The sequence below is a fragment of the Orcinus orca genome, chromosome 19 (assembly GCF_937001465.1).
Source record: "Orcinus orca chromosome 19, mOrcOrc1.1, whole genome shotgun sequence".
Classification (NCBI taxonomy): Eukaryota; Metazoa; Chordata; class Mammalia; order Artiodactyla; family Delphinidae; genus Orcinus; species Orcinus orca.
The window spans coordinates 27075842-27098267 of record NC_064577.1 but is presented as its reverse complement, the minus strand read 5'-3'; the positions used below and the strand labels follow the sequence as shown (position 1 = coordinate 27098267).

General features: G+C 53.4%; 2 protein-coding genes across 4 annotated transcripts in view; one reads left to right on the top strand and one right to left on the bottom strand.

Annotated features, from left to right (window-relative positions):
• RPL38 (ribosomal protein L38) overlaps positions 1-22426 on the bottom strand; it is a 797591-nt gene that overhangs the window by 638171 nt on the left and 136994 nt on the right. The window lies entirely within an intron of this gene.
• Positions 1-22426, top strand: part of SDK2 (sidekick cell adhesion molecule 2) — a 267076-nt gene that overhangs the window by 198787 nt on the left and 45863 nt on the right. For both annotated transcript variants that reach the window (XM_033438412.2, XM_004275434.3), the window contains exons 16-27: positions 828-968; positions 2606-2787; positions 3331-3446; positions 13279-13474; positions 13674-13772; positions 14157-14348; positions 15959-16080; positions 16829-16938; positions 17040-17190; positions 19657-19894; positions 20671-20786; positions 21450-21639. In XM_033438412.2, the coding sequence (XP_033294303.1) occupies positions 828-968; positions 2606-2787; positions 3331-3446; positions 13279-13474; positions 13674-13772; positions 14157-14348; positions 15959-16080; positions 16829-16938; positions 17040-17190; positions 19657-19894; positions 20671-20786; positions 21450-21639 (1853 nt within the window). The remainder of the gene's footprint in view (positions 1-827; positions 969-2605; positions 2788-3330; positions 3447-13278; positions 13475-13673; positions 13773-14156; positions 14349-15958; positions 16081-16828; positions 16939-17039; positions 17191-19656; positions 19895-20670; positions 20787-21449; positions 21640-22426) is intronic.

Below are 22426 nucleotides of genomic sequence, written 5' to 3'. Positions count from 1 at the left end.
CCCTGTGTAATGCTGATTCATCTTCTTAATGAATCGTCCTGAGTCAGCAAGTAAAAGGTTAGATTACCCTCACTTTAGGCTTTACAAAGCCGTGGGAGGGTGCAGGATGTTTTGGAAAAGCTATCCATCAGGAAACAAAAACATAAACAAAACGGGAAAGACATCCATCAAAAATAATCAACTTTTGTTGTTAATGGATGCATGTCAGTTATGTGAAAAATACAGAAGTGGAATGCTGTGTCCCCTGGCCATGCCAGAGAAAGAAATGCAGTAGCACTGGGCTTCGGTGGGTACGGGGATGCTCAAACTCTCACGCACACACCACGCCAACCCTACCCGGCCTGCCTCACCCCTGCCGGGGCTCAGCTGGTTCGTAGAGGAAGCGTGGTTCAAGTTCACCGCCAGCTGGTAACTGGGAGGTGAGTATTTGACACTCCTGCTTCTAAAATACTTGAACACTCATGACGTCATCAACCCCGACAGCAGCTTCTTTGACAAATGGGAAACCAAGGCCTGTGTCCCTCAACCGCACAGAAAATACATATATCTGGTGCTTTACAGTGTTTTAAGAAGACTTCCACATACATTGTGTCATTCGAGCTTCAGCCACTCATAAAGCAGGCAGGTGGACTTTATGATACTGCTTTTACAGGTAAAGAAGCAAGCTCAGAGAAGTTAAGTGACTAGTCCAAAAGCACACAGCAATTGTGCAGAGTCATCCAGGGACAGAGCAGGGTGGGGCCTCTTCCTATCCCATTAAACTCCTGTATTTACCGTGGAGACTAGGAGTGAAAAGCCCTGCCCATTCTTGGTGTTTTCCTATCCAGGGTCTCCCTTCCTGAGGAGCCCCCCACGGCCCCTCCACAGAATGTCATCGCCAGCGGCCGGACCAACCAGTCCATCATGATCCAGTGGCAGCCACCTCCCGAGAGCCACCAGAATGGCATCCTTAAGGGCTACATCATCAGGTAGGCGTCCGCACCAGGGAAAGGAGGGGCCGCCCAGACTCAAGAGGAAAGAGATGAGGGAGGGTCAGGGAGTGGATTGGAAAACAGAGCAGATTCATGGCGGGTCCTTCTTCATCAACAAGGACCAGGCAACAAGAAATGCCTACACGACAGTAGGAGGGATTGAAGTTAGACATCTAGAAGAACTTCCAGCAGTGAGAGCCTTGGAAACCAATAGGAATGGTTAGAGAGGAGATACAATGTAGCCTCCTTAAGCCTGTATGGATGGCAGGTCTGCCAGACATCAGGGCTACATGGGAGTAGGGCTACACGGAGACACGTTACTATCCAGGGGACCAACCACCTGGGAAACCAAGAATATTCTAGCAGGCCAGATTTCCCCAGGACAGACAATGAGTGGACGAATGACTAGGCCAAGAACTGGTTAAAAAGTGGAAGTCCTGTCTTTGGTCCCTACTGCCCAGTGGAGCCCAGTTATATAGCCTTTTATTTTTACATTTGACTATGGGTGCTTTACTGGTAACCTGAAAGTGTATTACTAAGTTGTTACTAAAATTTGGTATTCATAAAAGAAAATTAGCCTGCTACTTGAAACTTCTGAGAACTCGTGTCAGTATTCTGAACTCTGGCTGGTTGCAAGATGCTAGGCAACTTCACACGTCTGTTTCCTGAATGTGTACACTCACAGCACTGGAATTCCCCGATTTTGGAAGCAGTTACTGTTGGTTGGGCTGCTCTATTATCGGTTAATTTCGTCGTGGGCTTTTTCGTGAATCCTAAAGCGTGGTGGTTCTCAAAGTGTGGTCCCTGGACCAGCAACGTCAGCATCACTTGAGAACTTGATAGGAATGCAAATTCTCAAGTCCTACCCCTCACCTATGGAATGAGAACCTTTGGGATAAGCCCAGCAATCTGTGTTTCAACAGGCTTTTCGGGTGTCTTTAATGCACGCTAAGGCTTTGAGAACCACTGCTGTGGGGTTTTGTGAAGCATCAGAATAAGTTGGGGCCTCTGATTTCCCCATAGTTAGACGCTAGAGTATGTGTGCACTGTTGTTCTCCTATGAGCTATCCATCCTCCAGTATTTGCCTGTACGTATCCCATTTCTTTATTACCCTGCATTCTTTTTTCCAGTGGAAGGTGGAACTTGGTAGAGTACGTAGCCTCAGGTTTTTTTCTTTCCACCTCAGTGAATGGCTGTCAAGAGAGGGAGCCCTTCTCCTAGAAGGAGAAAGGAAATGAGCCCAACCTTTGGAGACCACTCTCTGATCAGCGACCCCTCAAAGCTAGACCCGTGAGATCTTCCCAGGAGCTCTCAGCATCCCTGGCTAGCTATCCTACCAATGTCCTCCTCCCCCCTCAAAAAGAAGAGTCCAGACACATCCCCTGGACTTGCGTTATCCCGTGGGGTAGCCGCTGGTCACTTGCAGACACTTAAATTAATAAAAAAGTAAATTAAATGACAAACGTAGTTCCTCGGTTACATTAAGCACGTTTCAGGTGCCCAAAAACCACAAGTGCCAGCAGGTTCCATGTTGGGCAGCATGGATGTGGGTTTCCACCGTCACAGACAGCTTCCTGGGCACGAGGACAGCAGGCTGACTCCAATCCATGGCATCTTGGCTTTCTCCCCTCAGGTACTGCCTGGCCGGGCTGCCTGTTGGGTACCAGTTTAAGAACATCACGGATGCTGATGTCAACAACCTGCTGCTGGAGGACCTCATCATCTGGACCAACTACGAGATCGAGGTGGCCGCCTACAACAGCGCCGGACTGGGTGTCTACAGCAGCAAAGTCACCGAGTGGACACTGCAGGGAGGTGGGTGGGGACAGTGGCCGTGGAGGAGCTGGTACTTCCCCCTCTCCGTGCCTGTTGGGTCCTGACTCTCCAGTCCTGACTGCCTCAACCGTGTCACCTGTTTTATCCAGTCCCAGGCTGTCACATGCTGTGCCCAGCTACCCCGTAGGGTGGGAGGACGGAGGGAAAGATGGATGAAGAGGTTGGGGTGGGTGTGATGAACACAGAGGCTTCGGGGATACAGGGGCCTTCTGCAAAGTTAACCATTAACTGGATCATGAAACAGCTTACATTTAGCGTTGTACCTAAAAACCACCCTGAGCATTTTCAGATCCGTCACTTTTATTTGTGGGTACCCTGTGAAATGGGCCAGACCGGTTTCATTAAGCCCAAACTAATCTGCAGAAAGAGGGCATCTGAAGTCTCCGTAGCAGCAGGGGAGGAGCTGGGGGGAGGGGTGTAAAGCAGGGTCCGCAGACCTCGTGTGTTTTCGCTGCTTAACGGGGCCGGACAGTCAGACGGTGCCCCCTCCACACACACCCCTACCTCTCTGCTCTCCTCCAGTGCCCACGGTCCCTCCGGGCAACGTGCATGCAGAAGCCACCAATTCCACGACCATCCGCTTCACCTGGACTGCCCCCAGCCCCCAGTTCATCAACGGCATCAACCAGGGCTACAAGGTACTTAAGGCCCCTCCTTGCCCCGAGAGGAAGCCTGGAGATTCTCGGAAGGACGCAGGCCGCAGAGGCAGGGAGAAGGCGAGGAAGGGGGAGGAGGGAGTCCCCGCTCTGTCTCTGAATCATTGGTTCAAGCCAAGCAGAGGACACATGATCAGGGCAAGGGGCATGCGGGCTTTCCCCAGGTCCACGTCCAGGCCACGGGGAGTACGGACACTGGCCCGTCTGTGACCCAGTGCAGGGAGCAGTCAGTCTCGATGAGCCTGCCTTATGAACAAAACCAGGTTTGCTTCAGGCTCAGGGTCCCCGCACAGCCACGGCCCCATCAGAAAAATCCAGAACGGGGCTTCCCTGGTGGCGCAGTGGTTGAGAGTCCGCCTGCCGATGCAGGGGACGCGGGTTCGTGCCCCGGTCCGGGAAGATCCCACATGCCGCGGAGCGGCTGGGCCCGTGAGCCATGGCCGCTGAGCCTGCGCGTCTGGAGCCTGTGCTCCGCAACGGGAGAGGCCACAACAGTGAGAGGCCCGCGTACCGCAAAAAAAAAAAAAAAGAAAAATTCAGACCGTGCTTCTTACCCCCAAGCCATGGGCTAATGGGCACTCTGCAGGGTCATCTGTCCTCAGACTGTACTTGACCCTACACAGTGTGTTTAAGGGCAGGAGTAGGACTCAGAAAGCTTAGATTAAAGTTCTGGCTCTGCCTCTGGCCAGGCCCCTGGACAAGTCCTATAAACTGTCTGAGCATCCTTCCTTCAATAAGTGTTTACTGAGCCCAACCATGGGCGCTGTTCTGGCTGCTGGAGAGCCAAGAGACATCCTGTTTCCTCCTTTGCACGCGAAGGTGATGATAATTTCTGTCCCTTAGGATTGCATGAGGATTCAATGAGAATATTTGTAATTTTTTCAGCAGAATGACACCTAAGAAGCATTCCGAAAATGGTAGCAATAGTAGTAGAAATGGATTCGTTGCTCAGGCTGCCCTCACAGAGTATCACAGACTGGGCGGCTTAAACAGCAGAAATGTATTTCCTCACGGTTCTGGGGGCCAGAAGTCCAAGGTCAAGTTGCTGATGAGGCTGGTTCCTTTTGAGGCGTCTCTCCTTGGCATGTAGACGGCCGCCGTCTCTGTGTCCTCACGCGTCTTCCTTCTGTGTGTCTGTGTCCAGACTTCTGCTTCTTAGAAGGACACCAGTTCTGTTGGATGAGGACCCACACTAAGGACGTCGTTTTAGCTTAATTACCTCTTTAAAGGCTATCTCCAAACACAGTCACATTCTGAGGTCCTGGGGGTTAGGGCTTCCACATAAAAATTGGAGGGGAAACAATTCAGCCGTAACAAAAAGCACTAGTAGCAGTGGTGATGGTGATGGTAGTAAATTTGCTATAATTGGAACTGTGCTGCAAGTCGGGACTTCTCAACCATCCCCTTCTGGCAGCCACTCCTGGGTCTCTCCTCTCACCCCACGAGGAGCACGGAGCTGACCTTCCCTAAGAGAATGGGAGATGCCAGATCACAGAGTGTGTGGTCCACGCCGTGTTTTACGGCTTGGCCTCAGCTGAGTGGGGCGGGTGGGAGGAGGCAGTGCGCTCCCTCCGGATGTGAGAGGCATGTCACCAGGAAGCCAGCCGTGGAGGGCAGGGAACCGCGGGCTCTGCTGGTCTCGAGCTGACCGCAGATGCTTCCAGAAGATTCCCACACCACCCGTGTGTGACAACAAGGACCATTTCTAGGACTAGCAGCCTTAGCCTTTGTTGCTGAAGGTGGGGGATGGCTGGACGGGAAGGGGCTGAGATTAAATCACCCAGAGAATGTTCTGCTGGTGTTTCAAGTAAAGGAGGGAGGATCCAGATCCCGATACACCCCAGCCGCAGACATCTCGCTTCTAGGAAAGTGCGTCACCGAAGCCGAGCGGGGCCCTCCTGGACCAGGGCTGTAGCTGCTCGCCGGTAGTGCCGGCTGGCTGGAGAAACCTCCTAATTGGGACTCTGGGGGGAGGCAGTGGAGGGAAGAGGGAGGCTTGCGTCATGCAGAGGAGCTGAGCTGGGAAGAATTAGCTTCTTGCTGCCGGTTCTAAGTTTCTTTCCACTTTGGGGAGACCTGGGCTGCAAACTTCTAAGGCAAATGGCTCTCAGAGGGCCAAGGAGACCAGCTTAGTGGCTGGGACAATTAGGGCAATGACCCAGAGCCAGAGGAAGCTGCAGAAGCCCCCCTGATTCCCAGGTCCAGTCTGTGCCCAGCACCCCATAACCGCTCCAAGAAAGTCAGCAGAAATGAATTGTCCAGATAGCTTGAGCATAGAAACTGGTGCGTAAGAAGAGCTCACGCTTCCAGGGCACTTTCTAGAGGCCAGGCAGGATGCCTGGGCTTCCCTCACATTCTTGTCTCCTACAAGCTGCACAAGACCCCTAAGAAGGAAAGCTTGTTATCATCACCCCATTTTACAGAGGAGGAAACCGAGGCATGAGGGCCAGTGACTTGTTCACAGTCAGAGTAACTGCAAAGCTTGGCTTCAAACTCCAGAGCCTGCACTTCATCTTGCATTAAAAAGAAAGTGTTGGGCTTCCCTGGTGGCGCAGTGGTTGAGAGTCCGCCTGCCGATGCAGGGGACACGGGTTCGTGCCCCGGTCCGGGAAGATCCCACATGCCGCGGAGTGGCTGGGCCCGTGAGCCATGGCCGCTGAGCCTGCGCCTCCGGAGCCTGTGCTCCGTGATGGGAGAGGCCACAACAGTGAGAGGCCCACGTACTGCAAAAAAAAAAAAAAAAAAAGAAAGTGTTGTATGATTTAATTGTAAATAACTATAACTTGATTTTTTCTAAGTATGAATGGATACAAGTGGGGATTTTGTTTCCTGCTCCTTTGGCCTTCAGTATCACAGGGAGGGGAAAAAAGCAGTGTCTGTCCCTTCCATCCTTCCAGTGAGAAGGGACCTTTTTTTCCCCTTTGAATTGTGAACAATTTCAAACATCTACAAAAGTAGTGAGGAGACTAAGATGACTTGATAAGACCATAACGCACCCTGGCTTCGACAGTTACCAACTCACGGCCCAATGCGTTCCCTCTATTTTCCAGCCCTCTGCTTCTCCCCTAGAATATTTGTAAGGAAATCCCAGGTATTGTAGCCTTTCATCCATAAATATTTCTGCAGAGAAATATTATAGATAAAGTCTCTACTTAAAACCTAAACACAATAACCACATTCCCATTATAGTGCCTTAAAAAATCAACAGTCCCCTTAATAGCATCAGATACCCCGTCAGCATTCAAATTTCCCCAGTTGCCGCGGCATTTCTTTTACTGGTTGGTTTATTTGCCTCAGGGTCCAAATGAGAGCCACACAATTGCAACTGGTTGAAGTTTTCTAGGTCTCAGTTGATCTACAGATTCTCTCTCTCCTTTCTCTCTCTCACTCTCTCTTCCTTTTAATTTATTTAGTAAAGAAACTTAGTCAGGGCTTCCCTGGTGGCGCAGTGGTTGAGCCTGCCGATGCAGGGGACACAGGTTTGTGCCCCGGTCCGGGAAGATCCCACATGCCGCAGAGCGGCTGGGCCCGTGAGCCACGGCCTCTGAGCCTGCACGTCCGGAGCCTGTGCTCCGCAATGGGAGAGGCCACAACAGTGAGAGGCCCGCGTACCGCAAAAAAAAAAAAAAAAGAAAGAAAGAAACTTAGCCATTTGTCCTATAGAGTTTTCCACAGCCTGGATTTGCAACTGCATCCCTGTGGGGTCATTTAATATATCCCTCTGAACACTATATTTGCAGTAAATTGGAATTTAGAACTAGAGGCTTGATCATATTCAGATTTGATTTTTTTTTTTTTCAAAATATTACTTCCTAGATGGTGCTGTGCATTTTCATTAGAAGGCACGGAGTCTGCCTGTCTCTCTTACTAGGATGTGGTGACCGTTGACCACCCTTGTGTGCTCTATTATCTCAATAGGGGATACTTGAGGATATGAAATGTATTCAAGTATCAAAATGAGGATACTTGAATATTATGATTTCTCCTTGATTTATGAGTTGAAATACTTTCCCCCCAAAAGAATTTTTCCGTTAACAACTTTTTGGTTACCTGAAGGTTTAGTTCATCTAGGAAAAGCATGGTAAATGCTCAGTTCTCTTCCATGACTTAACAATTTTCAGAATAGTGAATTGTTTCCTTAGCGTCTTCTAAGGTGACAGATGAGTTTGGATGGGGGCAGAGGGAGGCATCTTTTTGTTTTGTTTTTGTTAGTATTATTATGTCCTTAAGGATTTTTAATACGTCTGATATGTTTCAATCCACTGCCATTATTACTCTTATTGATACCAAATTGACCCATCACCCACCTCTTCCAAGTTGGTGAGTCCTTTTGATGTGGCCCCAGGAGTCTTTTTTTTTTAATTCTTTTTTTTAAATTTTATTTATTTATTTATTTATTTTTGGCTGTGTTGGGTCTTCGTTTCTGTGCGAGGGCTTTCTCTAGTTGTGGTGAGCGGGGGCCACTCTTTTTTTTTTTTTTTTTTTTTTTTTTTTTTGCTGTACGCGGGCCTGTCACTGCTGTGGCCTCTCCCGTTACGGAGCACAGGCTCCGGACGCGCAGGCTCAGCGGCCACGGCTCACGGGCCCAGCCGCTCCGCGGCATGTGGGATCCTCCCGGACCGGGGCACGAACCCGTGTACCCTGCATCGGCAGGCGGACTCTCAACCACTGCGCCACCAGGGAAGCCCGGGGACCACTCTTCATCGCAGTGCACAGGCCTCTCATTGTCACGGCCTCTCCCGTTGCGGAGCACAGGTTCCAGACGCGCAGGCTCAGCGGCCATGGCTCACGGGCCCAGTTGCTCTGTGGCATGTGGGATCTTCCCAGACCAGGGCTTGAACCCGTGTCCCCTGCATTGGCAGGCAGATTCTCAACTACTGCGCCGCCAGGGAAGCCTGCCCCAGGAGTCTTTGATAGGTTCCTTGCTATCTGGTATGACAGGGTGGCTCAAGGTAGCTCCTTTTCCTGCCCTGTGCCTGGGATCAGCCATGTCATCAAGGAGCCCTTGTTTCTTTTTTTTTTTTTTTTTTTTTGTGGTACGCGGGCCTCTCACTATCGTGGCCTCTCCCCTTGCGGAGCACAGGCTCCGGACGCGCAGGCTCAGCGGCCATGGCTCTCGGGCCCAGCCGCTCCACGGCACATGGGATCCTCCCGGACCGGGGCACGAACCTGCGTCCCCTGCATCGGCAGGCGGACTCCTAACCACTGCGCCCCCAGGGAAGCCCCCTTGTTTCTTTTAATGATAGTTAGATACCAAAATCTGGGCACTGGGGCTGCTCCTGGTTCTAGCATTGGTTGTTGTTTCAAGGCCCTGTGAATGGACAACTCAGAAACACTTTTTTTAAAGATAAAACACATACTGATACTTCCAATTCAATTTCAGGACTCTAACATTTTAAAAATAATCTCATTGGTCTTTTGTCTCTCTTTTCTCCATTCTGAAAACCTAGTTTCTTCCACAGCAACAGAATTACTCACTACTTGATCCCACAAATACCCACGACAGTTTCAGAACAGCAATATCAACACTGTGATTACTGAAAATAGTTTCAGATTATCTGTACTTCTTAGGATGTATCCCACCAGGGATACAGTCCCCCCCTTTCTGTGCTGCAAAGTCTCTGAAATGGTTTCTTTCTGTGTAATTTTGCTCCAATCAATATACAGTGAGGTTCATTGGTTTCATTTGGGTTTCGATTTTTAGGGATTGATTTTTTTATTTAATTTTATTCTATAATTATGTAGCATATTTACATGGTTCCAAAGTTAAATCTACAAAGCAAAGTTAATTCAGAAAAAAATCAGCCTGAATTCTGGTCCTCCTCCTTCCCAAGAGAAGTGATTTCTTTTTGTTTGTTGGTTTGGTTTGGTTTTCCCTTCCATGTCTTTAACATAAACAAAAGCTACGCATGTCTAAATGTGTACCGTCGCCTTCTTAGATAAATGACAGTGTACTCCACATACATTCTCCATTTTGCTTTTTTATTTACATTGTATCCTGGAGGTCTCTCTGTAAGAGTATATAGAGATATTCCTTGTCCCTTTTTAAAAAATCTGTATCGTGTTCCATTATGTGGATCTCCCATTGTTTAGTCAGCCAGCTCCCTAGTGATGACATTTTGGTTGTTTCCAGTCTTTTACTATAACAAAGATTTCTGCAGTGAATAGTTTTGTGCCTACATTTTTTCATACTGTCACATATAACTCTGAAATAGATTCTTAGAAATGAGATTGCTGGGTCAAAAGGTAAATGTGTATAATTTTGCTGCTATTGCCAAACCGCCCCCATTATTTTTTTAGTTTTTTAATTTAATTTTTAACTGGGAATATAGTTACACGATTCAAAAACCAACAAATGTAAAAAGATAAACTTAGAGCAGGCAGACATCCTCCATCTCACGCCATGCCACCCCAGTCCCTCATCTGCCTGGTTCTATCCCACCCAACCTTGAAATTCTCCACACTCCAGGGAACCACTGTTGTTAATTTCTTACATATCCTTCCAGGATGTTTTGTGCGAATCCGTGCAAAAGAGATAGAAAAGTAGAGGGAAAGACAAAGGGAGGGTGCAAAAGAGAATTTCCCCTACTTGTTTTTAACTCCAGAATCTAGCAGGTTATACTCTCCTAGACTCGCGAGCCCGCGATGTACTGCCTCCATCAGAAACAGGAGGCACGTCAGTTCAGCCCTTTTCCCCACAACCATTGAGGTAGCTAATACCGGCTCCTGTAATAGCCTGAGGCTCAGAGAGGTTGAGTGATTTTCCCAGGGTCACACAGTAAATGGCAAAGCTGTGCTCTGCCGTCCTTTCTCTCGGCTTTGGCTGCACATTCTGCACCCTGGCCCCCCCACCATCACACACACACACACACACACACACACACACACACACCTTTCAGTTACAGGGGTGACCCCCTGGGCCTCTGCTAAGGTGGAGTTGCCTGTTCCACCATCTAGGTCTGAAGTCCCCCCACAAGCACACTCACCCACACACCCCAGCCATGCTCAGGGCAGCCCAGTCTGCTTAGAATCCAAGACCAAGGACCTGAGGAAGTCAATCAGTGCTGACCCCCAGTAACAAGAGCAGGCGTGGGGAACCCCCAGTCCTCACCTGGCAGCCGTGTGTACCTCGGCAGATAGAGGGCTGCGTCTAAGGTCTCAGGTCCACAAATCTGAAGCCAGATCCAGGTGGTCCCCTGTGCACTGACCAGTCCTCAACCTTCCTGAGCCTTGGTTTCCTTTTTGTAGCAGCACAGGACAGTGATTCGCACGTCATCCTCATTGCGATGGTGAAACGAGACTGGTCCGTGATGGGCTTAACCCAGTGCCAGGCACACAGGAAGGGCTCATGGGACCAGAGCCCAGTGTGTGTGTGGAGCACAGCCTCCACCCCATGGCTGCCCAGAGCCCAGCCCCTTGGAAGCAATAGAGGTGCAGAAGACAATTCTATTGTCTTCCTGGACCTGAGGGAGAGGCCTCTTAACCCCTTAGCCTCCTCCTCTTTGGATGCAGCTACAGGACACGTGGTTCACATCCCAGAGTAAATGTTTTGAAGCAACCCCTGTCCTGCCTCCGTCTTGGGCTCTGGGCCTGGACCTGGAGGATGCTGCTGTGGTCATGACTCCACCCAACCGCACTACCATCACCCTGTCCCCATCTTCTTTGTCATATCTGAAGACAATTCCCTGTGAATGTGCTTTAAGGCACCTGTCAAGACATTCTTTGTCCCTTATTTTTTTAAATAGTAGTGATCACAATTGGCCTAAACCCGAAAAAATAATATTTACCCAGATTTTGCACTTACTGGAGAATGCACCACACAATTCTAATGGTGTAATTAATTCGCAATTACATTGATTAAAGTATATTAAAACATCAAGCTTGTTTCTTAATCTACTCCAGCAAAGTTCAGCAATTGAATTGCTATGAAACAAGATAACCGCAATAAGGATGGTATTTAACCTACGTATTAAATACCACTTAGTGTTTCTGATTAGTATTTTTAGGGTCTAATTGGTATCTAATTAACTTGCTATAGGCTATCTTTTCACAATACCAATTAAATTTCCAAACATGCTTTATAAACACACGGCCATGAAAAGGAGGAGATGAAGCATTGTCATGGGTCTGAGTTAATCAAGAGACATCGGCGTGGTATTGTTTTATGTCTATAAATACCCAGGCTTATTAAAATTCATCCAGCATAGCTTTTCACCATTAATTGCTATTTAATCAATTTGAAATAATTGAGGAAATCTGTGAGACCAGCTGTCATTGTTAGAGACAGACAAAGGGCCCAGAAAATAGGAGTGTGGGGCGGGAGGTCAAGAAGCAGCAGGAACGTGCAGCAACACGGATGCAACTAGAGATGTTCCTGCTAAGTGAACTGAGTCAGACAGAGAAAGACAAACACCACGCGATGTCACTCATATGTGAAATCTAAAATACGACACAAATGAAGTTGTCTACGAAACAGACTCACAGAGAACAGACTTGTGGTTGCCAAGGGGGAGAGGGCTGGGGGAAGGATGGATTGGGAGTTTGGGGTTAGCAGATGCTAACATAGCAGATGCTGTATTTAATGCTGAAGTATTATATATAGGATGGATAAACAACAAGGTCCTACTGTATAGCACAGGGAACTATATTCACTATCCTGTGATAAACCATATGGAAAAGAATATTAAAAAAAAAAGAATGTATAGGGCTTCCCTGGTGGCGCAGTGGTTGAGAGTCCGCCTGCCGATGCAGGGGACATGGGTTCGTGTCCCGGTCCGGGAAGATCCCACATGCCGCGGAGCGGCTGGGCCCGTGAGCCATGGCCGCTGAGCCTGCGCGTCCAGAGCCTGTGCTCCGCAACGGGAGAGGCCACAATGGTGAGAGGCCCGCGAACCGCAAAAAAAAAATAATAATAAAAAAAGGATGTATAAATGTGTATAACCAAATCACTTTGCAGAAGTTAACACAACATTGTAAATCAACTTTATTCTTCAATTTTTAATAAAAGAGGAAGGAAGGGGAGGTGGGGAGTTTATGCAATTATGGCTGGGATATGTAGAGTGGAGATTAGAGGAAAAGTGATGCTGAATTTCCAGACGGGGTTTTCTTGCCAATGCTCCACCTCTAGAGGATGGTTACAGTTGAAATCCCAACTTGGAACAAGTTTAAAAGAGAGAGTTATCTACATACTGGAGTTCTTAGGAGGCACTGCCCCGGCCCAGGCAGAGAAAGGCATGGGAGCCCAGGTGTAGAAGCAAAGACCCTCAGCTACCCAGGAGCTGTGTGATACATTGTAAGTCACTTAGCCTCTCTGAGCCTGTTTCGTCATCTGTAAAAAACAAGACTGGCTTCATGCCTGTGTGGGGGTTCAGGGCTCCACGCTCAGAAGGACCCCACGTTCAGTTAAATGCTCTGCTGCCGTCTGGAAATTCTTCGTAATTTTTGAACAAGGGGGCCTCCATTTGCATTTCGCACTGGACCTGCAAATTATGTAGCCAGTCTTGGTCAAGTACCTCCCTGTGGGGTTGCTGTGGGAATCGAGTGGGAGAGGACTCACTGAAACCACCCTGCCCGGTACCTTGCTTAGAGTAAATCACTCAGCAAATGGAGTAGCACACCAAAGTGAGCTCCCAGAGGACAGATGCTCCAGTGGCCTGTGGGTATCCGCCCGGCCTCCCCTCCCTGGGAGGAGGGACCCTAGGAAAGCTGGGCTCCTGGACACTCTCTGTCCGTTGGCCCAGCCTGTGGGAAAGCGCTGGGCCTCTGCTGGCGCGTGCTCGCTGCCGCCCTGCTTGAGTGGCTTTCCTCTCCGCAGCTGATGGCCTGGGAGCCAGAGCAGGAAGAGGAGGTTACCATGGTGACCGCCCGGCCCAACTTTCAAGACAGCATCCACGTGGGCTTTGTGTCGGGCCTGAAGAAGTTCACTGAGTACTTCACCTCGGTGCTGTGCTTCACCACCCCTGGCGACGGGCCTCGCAGCACCCCACAGCTGGCGCGCACCCACGAGGACGGTAGGCAGCACCCTAACCCCGGCTCCCTCTGCCCCCACCCCCCTCTGCGGGCCAGGCTGAGCGCTCCAGGCCCAGGACGGCCCTGCTCTTGTCTTCGAGCCGGGGGTCACCCCTGGAGCCCCACGGGCTGTCTTGAGGACGGTGGTCTCTCTCCGGCTCTAACTGGCATTGGGTGGGTGGGGGACCCTTTTGGGTACAGTGCCAGGGCCCGTGGGACACCTGAGCTTCACTGAAATCCTGGACACCTCGCTGAAGGTCAGCTGGCAAGAACCAGGGGAGAAGAACGGCATTCTCACAGGTAGGCGCCACGGCATCGCTGCCCCGGGGTGAGATGGGCGGCAAAGGCCCTCCCGTCCATGCCCCTCCCTTCGACCTAGTGTGCACCCAGAGCCTCCCAGCAGGCCACTCTTTCTTCGAAAGGACTCATGGGAGGCTCTCAGCCCCTGTGCTCTGAGCCGCATCCCAGATCTTCAGCCGTATGACCCACCCTCCCTCCTGCAATCCACACCCAACGAGGGGTACCCACCCAGGTTACACCCGGGGCCCCAGGCACGATGCTCCCACCTCCCTCAGCCCCCTCCTTCCAATGCGTGTCTAACTGCCAGACTAGTAAGGAAGTGAGAAGCAGGGCAGAAGGTTAAGGTCCCAGCCAAGCTCACACCACACTGGGGCCTCTCCCCAGGATATCGGATCTCCTGGGAGGAGTATAACCGGACCAACACCCGCGTGACGCACTACCTGCCCAACGTCACCCTGGAGTACCGCGTCACGGGCCTCACCGCGCTCACCACCTACACCATCGAGGTGGCCGCCATGACCGCCAAGGGCCAGGGCCAGGTGTCTGCCTCAACCATCTCCTCCGGGGTGCCTCCAGGTGGGTGCCTGCCCCCAGCGCTGGGCTTCTCTTGTTCTCCTGTTCGGGAGGAGGCCCCTTCTTCAGGAAGATTGGCTTCTTCCCACACAGCTCTCCCCTCCCTGGAGTCTGGGGTTCCCGGGTCCTCCCAGGGCCGGCAGCATCCTCGTGATGGTGAGGCCGTGTGGGCTGCTGCCGCTTCCTCCCCTGACTCTCGGGGAGCCCGGGCCCCCGCAGAACCCCACCCTTGCCTCCTTCCGCCACTGCCCCCTCCCTCTGCTCCCCCATCCTGCTCCAGGCTCCGCATCAAGCAGCGGTATCTATGATTCAGGGGAAGAATTCTCACTGTCGCCCAAAAGGTCCAAACGGATTCCAACCAGTGGAAATGTTGGTTGGGAAGGGGATAGAGCAGGGTGAGAATACCCTCACCCCCGGTGTAAACAGCAAGCTTTGGCCCCCATCGCGCTTCTGCCAGGCTCTGTGACCCTGAGCAAGTCAAGCGTCCCCCCCGTGCCTCAGTTTCCCCATCTGTGTCTATGGAGAGACACACTGGATAGCCACGTGGTCCTGTCTGGGTCTGTAAGTCTGTGCTTGTGCAATGTGGCCAGAATCCCTCGACCTGCCCACCGAGGTGGTTGAGATAGCTGAGCTTCAGTTGACCCCAAGTGATACACTGTAGTGCTCACCTGGCCCAGAGCTCAGTGCATCCGTGCACTTAGCCCTCCCAACAACCCTGAGGTAGGCAGTATTATTATCATCTGCATTTTACCGAGGAAGACACTGCGGCACAGAAAGGTTAGGTAACTTGCCCAAAGGCACACAGCATCAGAAGCAGTGGAGTTGGATTTCAACTCAGACAGTCCGACCCCGGAATCTGTTCTCTCTCTGTTCACCCTGAACCCCAGGGTTCCTGGTCAGAATACAGGGACTTTGGGAATTCCCTGGTGGTGTAGCAGTTAAGAATCCGCCTGCCAATGCAGGGGACATGGGTTCGAGCCCTGGTCCTAGAAGATCCTACATGCCGCGGAGCAACTAAGCCCGTGCGCCACAACTACTGAGCCTGCATTCTAGAGCCTGCGAGCCACAACTACTGAGCCCATGTGCCTAGAGCCTGTGCTCCACAAGAGAAGCCACCGCAGTGAGAAGCCCACGCACCTCAACGAAGAGTAGCCCCCGCTCGCTGCAACTAGAGAAAGCCCGTGTGCAGCAACGAAGACCCAACGCAGCCAAAAACTAAATAAAGTTAATAATTTAAAAAAAAAAAAGAATACAGGGGCTTCCTCCCGTCCTCACCCCTCCTTCTAACCTCCCTCAGCCATTATTGGTTTGGGAGGGCTGTAATGGGTTGTGTGTAGATGGAGAGAATTCATTCAGGAAGCCCAGCCCCCGTTTCCTGGCCCTGGGGGGTTCTCTCAGCCCCAAGCCTACCTCGGTCCCTGGTCTGAACACAGTGAGCCTTAGATGCAGGGCCGAAGGCCGTGTTGTGGGTTGAGGCCTCGGCCATGCTCCTACTCCGAGGTGTCTAGGAAATTGCGACACACAGGCCCCCCCCACCCACCCTGTGCCTGGAGAGTCCTGTGGGAGGTGGAAGGACCTTCTCACTCCTTTCCTGCCCTGTTTTCCTTTTCCAGAACTCCCAGGAGCCCCCACCAACCTGGGCATTTCCAATATCGGCCCCCGCTCCGTGACCTTGCAGTTCAGGCCAGGTTATGATGGGAAGACCTCCATCTCCCGCTGGCTGGTGGAGGCCCAGGTAAAGCTGCCGGAGGAGAGCCCTACAGCCTGGGCAGCCTGCTCCCCGGCCTTGGCGGCACGCCTGCTCTTGAGAGCAAATCACATGTGTGTTTCAATCTGTGTGAGTTTCACATGCAACTATCAGGTCAGATACACCAAAAATGCCCACAGTTCCACCTCCACCTCACCTGTGCGCACACACGCACATACACACACACACACACACACACACACACACACCCCTCCTCTGGTCAGGGTGGTGACTGGCTAGCCTAGAGAAATAACCAGCTGCTTCCTGCAGCCCTTTACAACCATGGGTCTCACCTTTGCCTGCACCAGGGGAGTGTTCAGAAGTTCCAGCACCTGGGTCCCCCCCCCCCAGAAATTCTGATTTTGATTTAGCTGGGGTTTTAAGAAGCATGCCAGGGTGTTGGGGAGAATCACCTGGGAAGCTTACTGCTGATAGATATGCAGGCTCCTGGGCACCACCCCCGGGGATTCTGATTGGCTGGGTCAAGGGCAGCGCCCAGGAGTGGGATTATAATAAGCATCCCGTGAGCTTCTGATGCAGGAGGGCTCGGGGTCCCACTTGAAGTCTTGTTTAAGGGCCTGGAAAGATGGGGGCCCCCTGTGGTGCCCTCCGGGTGAGCCCTGGGGTTTGTGTCAAGACCTTCCCTGGGCCGGGCTATACCTCCCGGGAGCTGGGGCTCAGCACCCCCATCTCAGCCCGGCAGGCTGGCCAGGTCTAAGGGTGTCTCCATTTTCAGGTGGGCGTGGTCGGGGAGGGAGAGGAGTGGCTGCTGATTCACCAGCTCCCCAACGAGCCCGACGCCCGGTCCATGGAGGTGCCCGACCTGAACCCCTTCACCTACTACAGGTAATGGGTGAGGAAGGGGCGGGGGCTGCCCGGCCTGGGACGGGCTTTGGCCCTGGGGTCCTGCCCTCACCATTTTGCTCACCGCTCTCCGCCCATCTCAGCTTCCGCATGCGCCAGGTGAATATCGTGGGCACTAGCCCACCCAGCCAGCCTTCCAGAAAGATCCAGACCCTCCAGGCGCCCCCTGACATGGCCCCGGCCAACGTGACGCTGCGCACGGCGAGTGAGACCAGCCTGTGGCTCCGCTGGGTGGTGAGGCTCCCGCGAGGGCGGCGGGGGTGGGACGTCTCCTCGGGCCTCAGCACCCTGCAGAGGTGTCACTGCCTCAAAGCAGGCGTCCACGGGATTCCCTCCAGGCCCCTCCTCTGTTCTGAGCATCAGTCTTAGTCCAATGAACAAACGCCCCACGTGAAAAAAAGCTCGAAAATACTGTTCATTGAGTATTGCCACACGCCAAGCATTTTACATTATTTTTCTTCCATTTAATCCTCCCAGTAATCCTGCAAAGGACATGGTACTCTCCCAATTTACAGCTAAGAAAACAGGCTCCGAGAGGTTAGGAATTCACCCACAGTCACACAGCTCCCGGGGTGGTTCTGGGCTTCGGATGTAAGTTGTCTCACCCACCAAGTCAGAGAGGGAGGGGTTGCTTCTCAGGTTGAGGGGGGGTCGGGGAGGCATTAGGCTCTGTCCCCACAGATCAGGGTTCCACATCGAGGGTCATTACCCCGGTGACCCTGCACGAGTGAGTAATCCGTGCAGAGGGCTTCTCCTCCTGCCAAGCTGGGTTCTGAGTGCTGTCAGAGTTGGACCTTGAACCCTCTCCACGAGCCTGTGACAGTGATCCTGGCCCCCACTTTACAGATGAGGAAACTGAGGCAGAGAGAGGTGGAATAACTGGCCCAAGACCCCCCCCCACACCCCCTAGTTAACAGCAGGGCTCGGGATCCCAACCCGGGGAGTCTGGCCCCCAAAATCCGCCGCCCTAACCCCTGAGCCAGCTCATCTTCTGGGGAACAGGAGAGAGCATTTCTCCCCCAGGACATCGCCTGGAACCGCGTTTCCCGGTGCGGTCGCCACAAAGCAGCAACCCAAGAGGAATTCCTAGACAAGCAGACGTGGGGCCAGCACCGAACAGCCCGGCTCCTTAGAGAATCCAGGAATGATAGCTTCAGGGGGAGCTGCCTGCCTCCACTTCACCAGGCCCCTCCAGCCATGCAACTCTTTTTTGCTTCCACTAAAGATGTCTTACTAGTTGCCCCAAACTCAACTTGCAAAACCCCGAGCTGTGGGCTGAGATTTACCAGAAAGTCATTGCTGCCTTTCGCTTGCCTGGACACGCCTGATGGAGGCGCTAATGGCCGTCAGCCCAGACGAGCGCTAGTTATGAATGACGACGCCCCTCCCAGGCGGCTGGGACCAGCACCAGGCAGAGCTGTCAGGCCCAGTTCGCCCCTCGCTGACCCCCCGCTTCTCACCTCAGCTCTGCTCCCCTCCAGGCTGCTCCCCGCGTCCCTTCTGCATCTCACTTTAAGGTTTCCAAATACTAAAAGGCTAAAAAGTCTGGTACGTAGGGTGGGAGCTGGAGGGGGAATAAAAGGCAGGGGTTGCACTGTGCGGGGCCCCGGGCCCCTCCGGTCCCACCTAATGGCGCATGGCCCGCTGCCTTTCCTTAGCAGGTAGGAGGGCATGTGCTCGAGGCCCATCTCCAGCTCTCAGGCCCATTGATTGCCGTCTTAATGGCCTCTAGTCTGCTTCACTAAGTGTCTGTAGGAGCGGGGGCTGGCGGGAGGGACGGGGGATGTAGGCGGTGAGGCAGAGGCCGAGCAGCCGGAGAAAGTAGGTCAGGACGTGCAGGGCCTGTGGATCACGGGCTCGTTGGAGCCTCTGGGGAAGCAGAATGCGGGCAGGGGAGGGCTGAGGATGCCCCAGCTCCAGCCCTGTCACCTTCAGAGGAGAATCTGAAGGCTGGACCCTCAGCTCGCGCCTGCTTCAGATCCCAGGCTGCCCCCAGTGTACAAAGACCTCCACCGCTTATCAGCACTGCCCAAGGTCATCCACATGACCTTGAGCCGGTGACCACAGCCCCACCAGCCTAATCATAGGCTCAGGAGATGAAGCTGTCTTTTTTCTCTTCACTGAGACTCAAACAAAAAGAAGGAGGCTGAAACTGCAGCGGGAGAGACGGACGTGTGCTGGATGGAAGGACCTCCTGACAGTGACTGGAGCTCCGCCCATGCCTGAGATGCTGCCTTCACGTGCTTGCTTCTCCAAGGGCAGACACAACCTGAGACCAGGCGTGCCGTAGGCAGTTACATACGTATATGTTGGCAGGCTGAGTGAAGGAGTTAAGTGGCAGAGACAGCTACTGCTAAAGGTGCTGAGTGTGGAACAGACAGCCTTTATGCCTCTCTTCACCAGGGCCACCTCCCCTGGCAGGGTCATAAATTTGTCACCTGCACAATGAAGAGTGGATGCCGCCTCTCCTCTGAGCCCAGGGTAGAGAGACAGGGAGATGGTGGGACTGTCAGAAGCACAGAGTTACACAACTAAGCCACACCCAGGGGTGAGAGCGCCTCACATGGGTGCTGACGGGCTGGACAGTGGGCTGGGTAATCCCGAAGGCTGCCTGGAAGAGGCAGCACGAGCCAGGCAGTTCTTCCATACGCTAGGTGGGCCTGGCCTCACAGCTGCTTTTCCCACCCTGCCCTCCCGCAGCCTCTCCCAGAGATGAAATACAACGGGAACCCCGAGTCGGTGGGCTACAAGATCAAGTACAGCCGGGCGGACGGCCACGGCAAGACACTGAGCCACGTGGTCCAGGACCGCGTGGAACGGGAGTACACCATCGAAGACCTGGAGGAGTGGACGGAGTACCGCGTCCAGGTGCAGGCCTTCAACGCCATCGGGAGCGGGCCCTGGAGCCAGACGGTGCTGGGCAGGACCCGGGAGTCAGGTACTGCGCCCTCATGCCAGCTACCCCACCCGCTTCACCGCCCTGGGGCCTGGGGATACCCCCCACCTTTGTCTCTCTGCCCTCAGGGCCTTCTAAGGGCTCAAAGGCTGGAGCTGTTGTGCGAAAATGTCCTGGGCTCCTTTTCCTACTTGTGCTCAGCGTCCCGCAGAGCACCCTGTGTGTGCGTGGCCGCGCCTTCCAGAACCTGATTTTCCCAGCACTGCTTCCAGAGGTTCCCAGGAGGGGCTTCCCGCCTGTGTCCCCACTTTTAACCCTGACACGCAGCAGTGCCTGTGAGACCCCAAGATGGAGGTGGGGGGGTGGGGAGAGGGTACGAGTTGGGTGAGCTCTCAGAACATTCCAGAAGCAGCAGCGGCTCATAGGGGCCTGGCAAGGGGACACCCACAGAATATGTGCTCCCGGCCTACAGGCAGCCCTCATCCAGCCGCATGTGGCGTGTAGCTCTGTGGCTTTTTCCTAACGCCCTTTAAATGATGGCTGCTTTCCCACCCTAGCCCCTCCCCCACCCCTCGCTGCTACGCCGGCAGGAAATGCAGCCTCATCCTAACGTTAGTCTGAGGGGGGATAACAGGGAGGCTGATCTGAAGCCAGAAGCAGCATCTGCGACACTCCGGAGCCAAAGGCATCATCGTCGCAGAATAATTTGCTATTTGGGGACCGTGCCCCGTTTCCTTCCTCAGACCCCACTCCACCCCCTCCACTGTCGGGTCCGCTCTGGGTCGTGAGCTGCTTCTCTCCGCTCCTTTCTCCCCCAGTGCCGTCCTCGGGCCCCACCAACGTGTCTGTGCTGGCCACCACCTCCAGCAGCATGCTGGTTCGCTGGAGCGAAGTCCCAGAGGCCGACCGCAACGGGCTGGTGCTGGGCTACAAGGTGAGTCCCAGATCCGAGCACGGGAGGGGGCTGGAGCCCCTGCACCCACTTCCCTGTCCCGGCGCCCTGTCCTCGCGACCCCCTGGGGCCCAGGACTCTGCCTTCTACAGTGGACACGGGGGATCTGCCGGCGGCATCCGTTGGTCACCATGACAACCAAGGAGTCCTCCCTTGGGGGTGGGGAAGCTTCCATGAAGGCCTGAGGTCCTTGGGGCAGCTCTACCTCCCCCAGGAGGCCACACTGGGTGCCCCAAGCCTCACTCTCAGCCCCGATGGGCCCAGCTTCAATTTCCATTATCTTCTAGAATTCCTCCCAAAGCTGCACCTACCGCCCCAGCCTGGAAGTCAGGAGACGTAGCTTAACATCCCAGCTCTGCCACTACTGGCTGTGTGACCTTGGGCAAGTCACGCCCCCTCTCTGGGCCTGTTTTCTCAGCTGGATGCTCTCTAAGGAACCTTCCAGCTCCATGGCTGACTGCATCTTTGTGTCCCCCTCCCTCCCCGAGCACTAGGCTTGTGTAACCTGGGAACCAAGCCCCTCCAGGGAGCCCCAGGTCCACCCACTCATCCTCACCCACCTGGCTCCTGGGGAGGAGATAGGAGAGGTTCTGGCGGGACCAGACCCAGGCCGGAGGCCCTCACCCCTGCGCTGGGCTCCAACAGGTGCTGTATAAGGAGAAGGACTCAGACTCCCAGCCCCGGTTCTGGCTGGTGGAAGGGAACTCGTCACGCAGCGTCCAGCTCACAGGCCTGGGCAAATACGTGCTGTACGAGGTGCAGGTGCTAGCCTTCACGCGCATCGGGGACGGCAGCCCCAGCCATCCTGCCATCCTGGAGCGGACGCTGGATGACGGTACGTTTCCGTCCCTGGGAGCCTGGGGAAGGCTGAGAGCTGCGCTTTGTCCACCCCTACCCTGCCCAGCCCTGCCCCGCCCCTCTGAGGTCTCTCTCTGCCCCAAAGGGAACCGTGGCCTCAGGCTTCTGCTGGGGGAAGCAGGTCACTGAGGGCCACCAACCCCACTGCAAGGGATGCTAATTACAAACTGCGCATCCCTAAGGAAGAAGTGACAATGCAAGGGCAGACTGGCATCTGATCCAGTCTCTCTGGGACAGGTGAACAGAAAAGAGGCTTTGTGCCCGCTTTGATTTCTTGCTCCCCTGGGGCGGGCTCTCTCCGAGTGCAGGTCTGTGCAAGCGAAAGCTTGATTTTTTTCCTTTACACAAGCCTACGGGCCCTGTTAGCAAACGAGTGACGCCTGCCGGGCTCCAGGCATTCATCTCTGCAGCAAAACTCCCCATCGGAGGCTGAGCTGACAGGTCCTTTGCCCCCCTTTCTCCTCCCCACACACATCCTCACATACTGCTCACCAAAAACACTGGTGGGGTCGGGACGAGAGTGCAAAGCGAAGCCCAAACACCATATGTCTCTGTTCTAAAGTGATAAATGAAGCTAATGATCTGTTAAATTAAATATGTTCTACCCTCCTGCCGTGACAGATATACCCTCCTAATGACCTGGAAGGCCCAGTTCAAGTTTAGAAATCTCAGATTTCTTGGCATTCCGAATTAGATCGAGGCAGCCTGGGAAGAGCTGCCCCCCCAGCCGTCCCCCGACTCTGTTGTCTCCCCCCCGCCCCCAT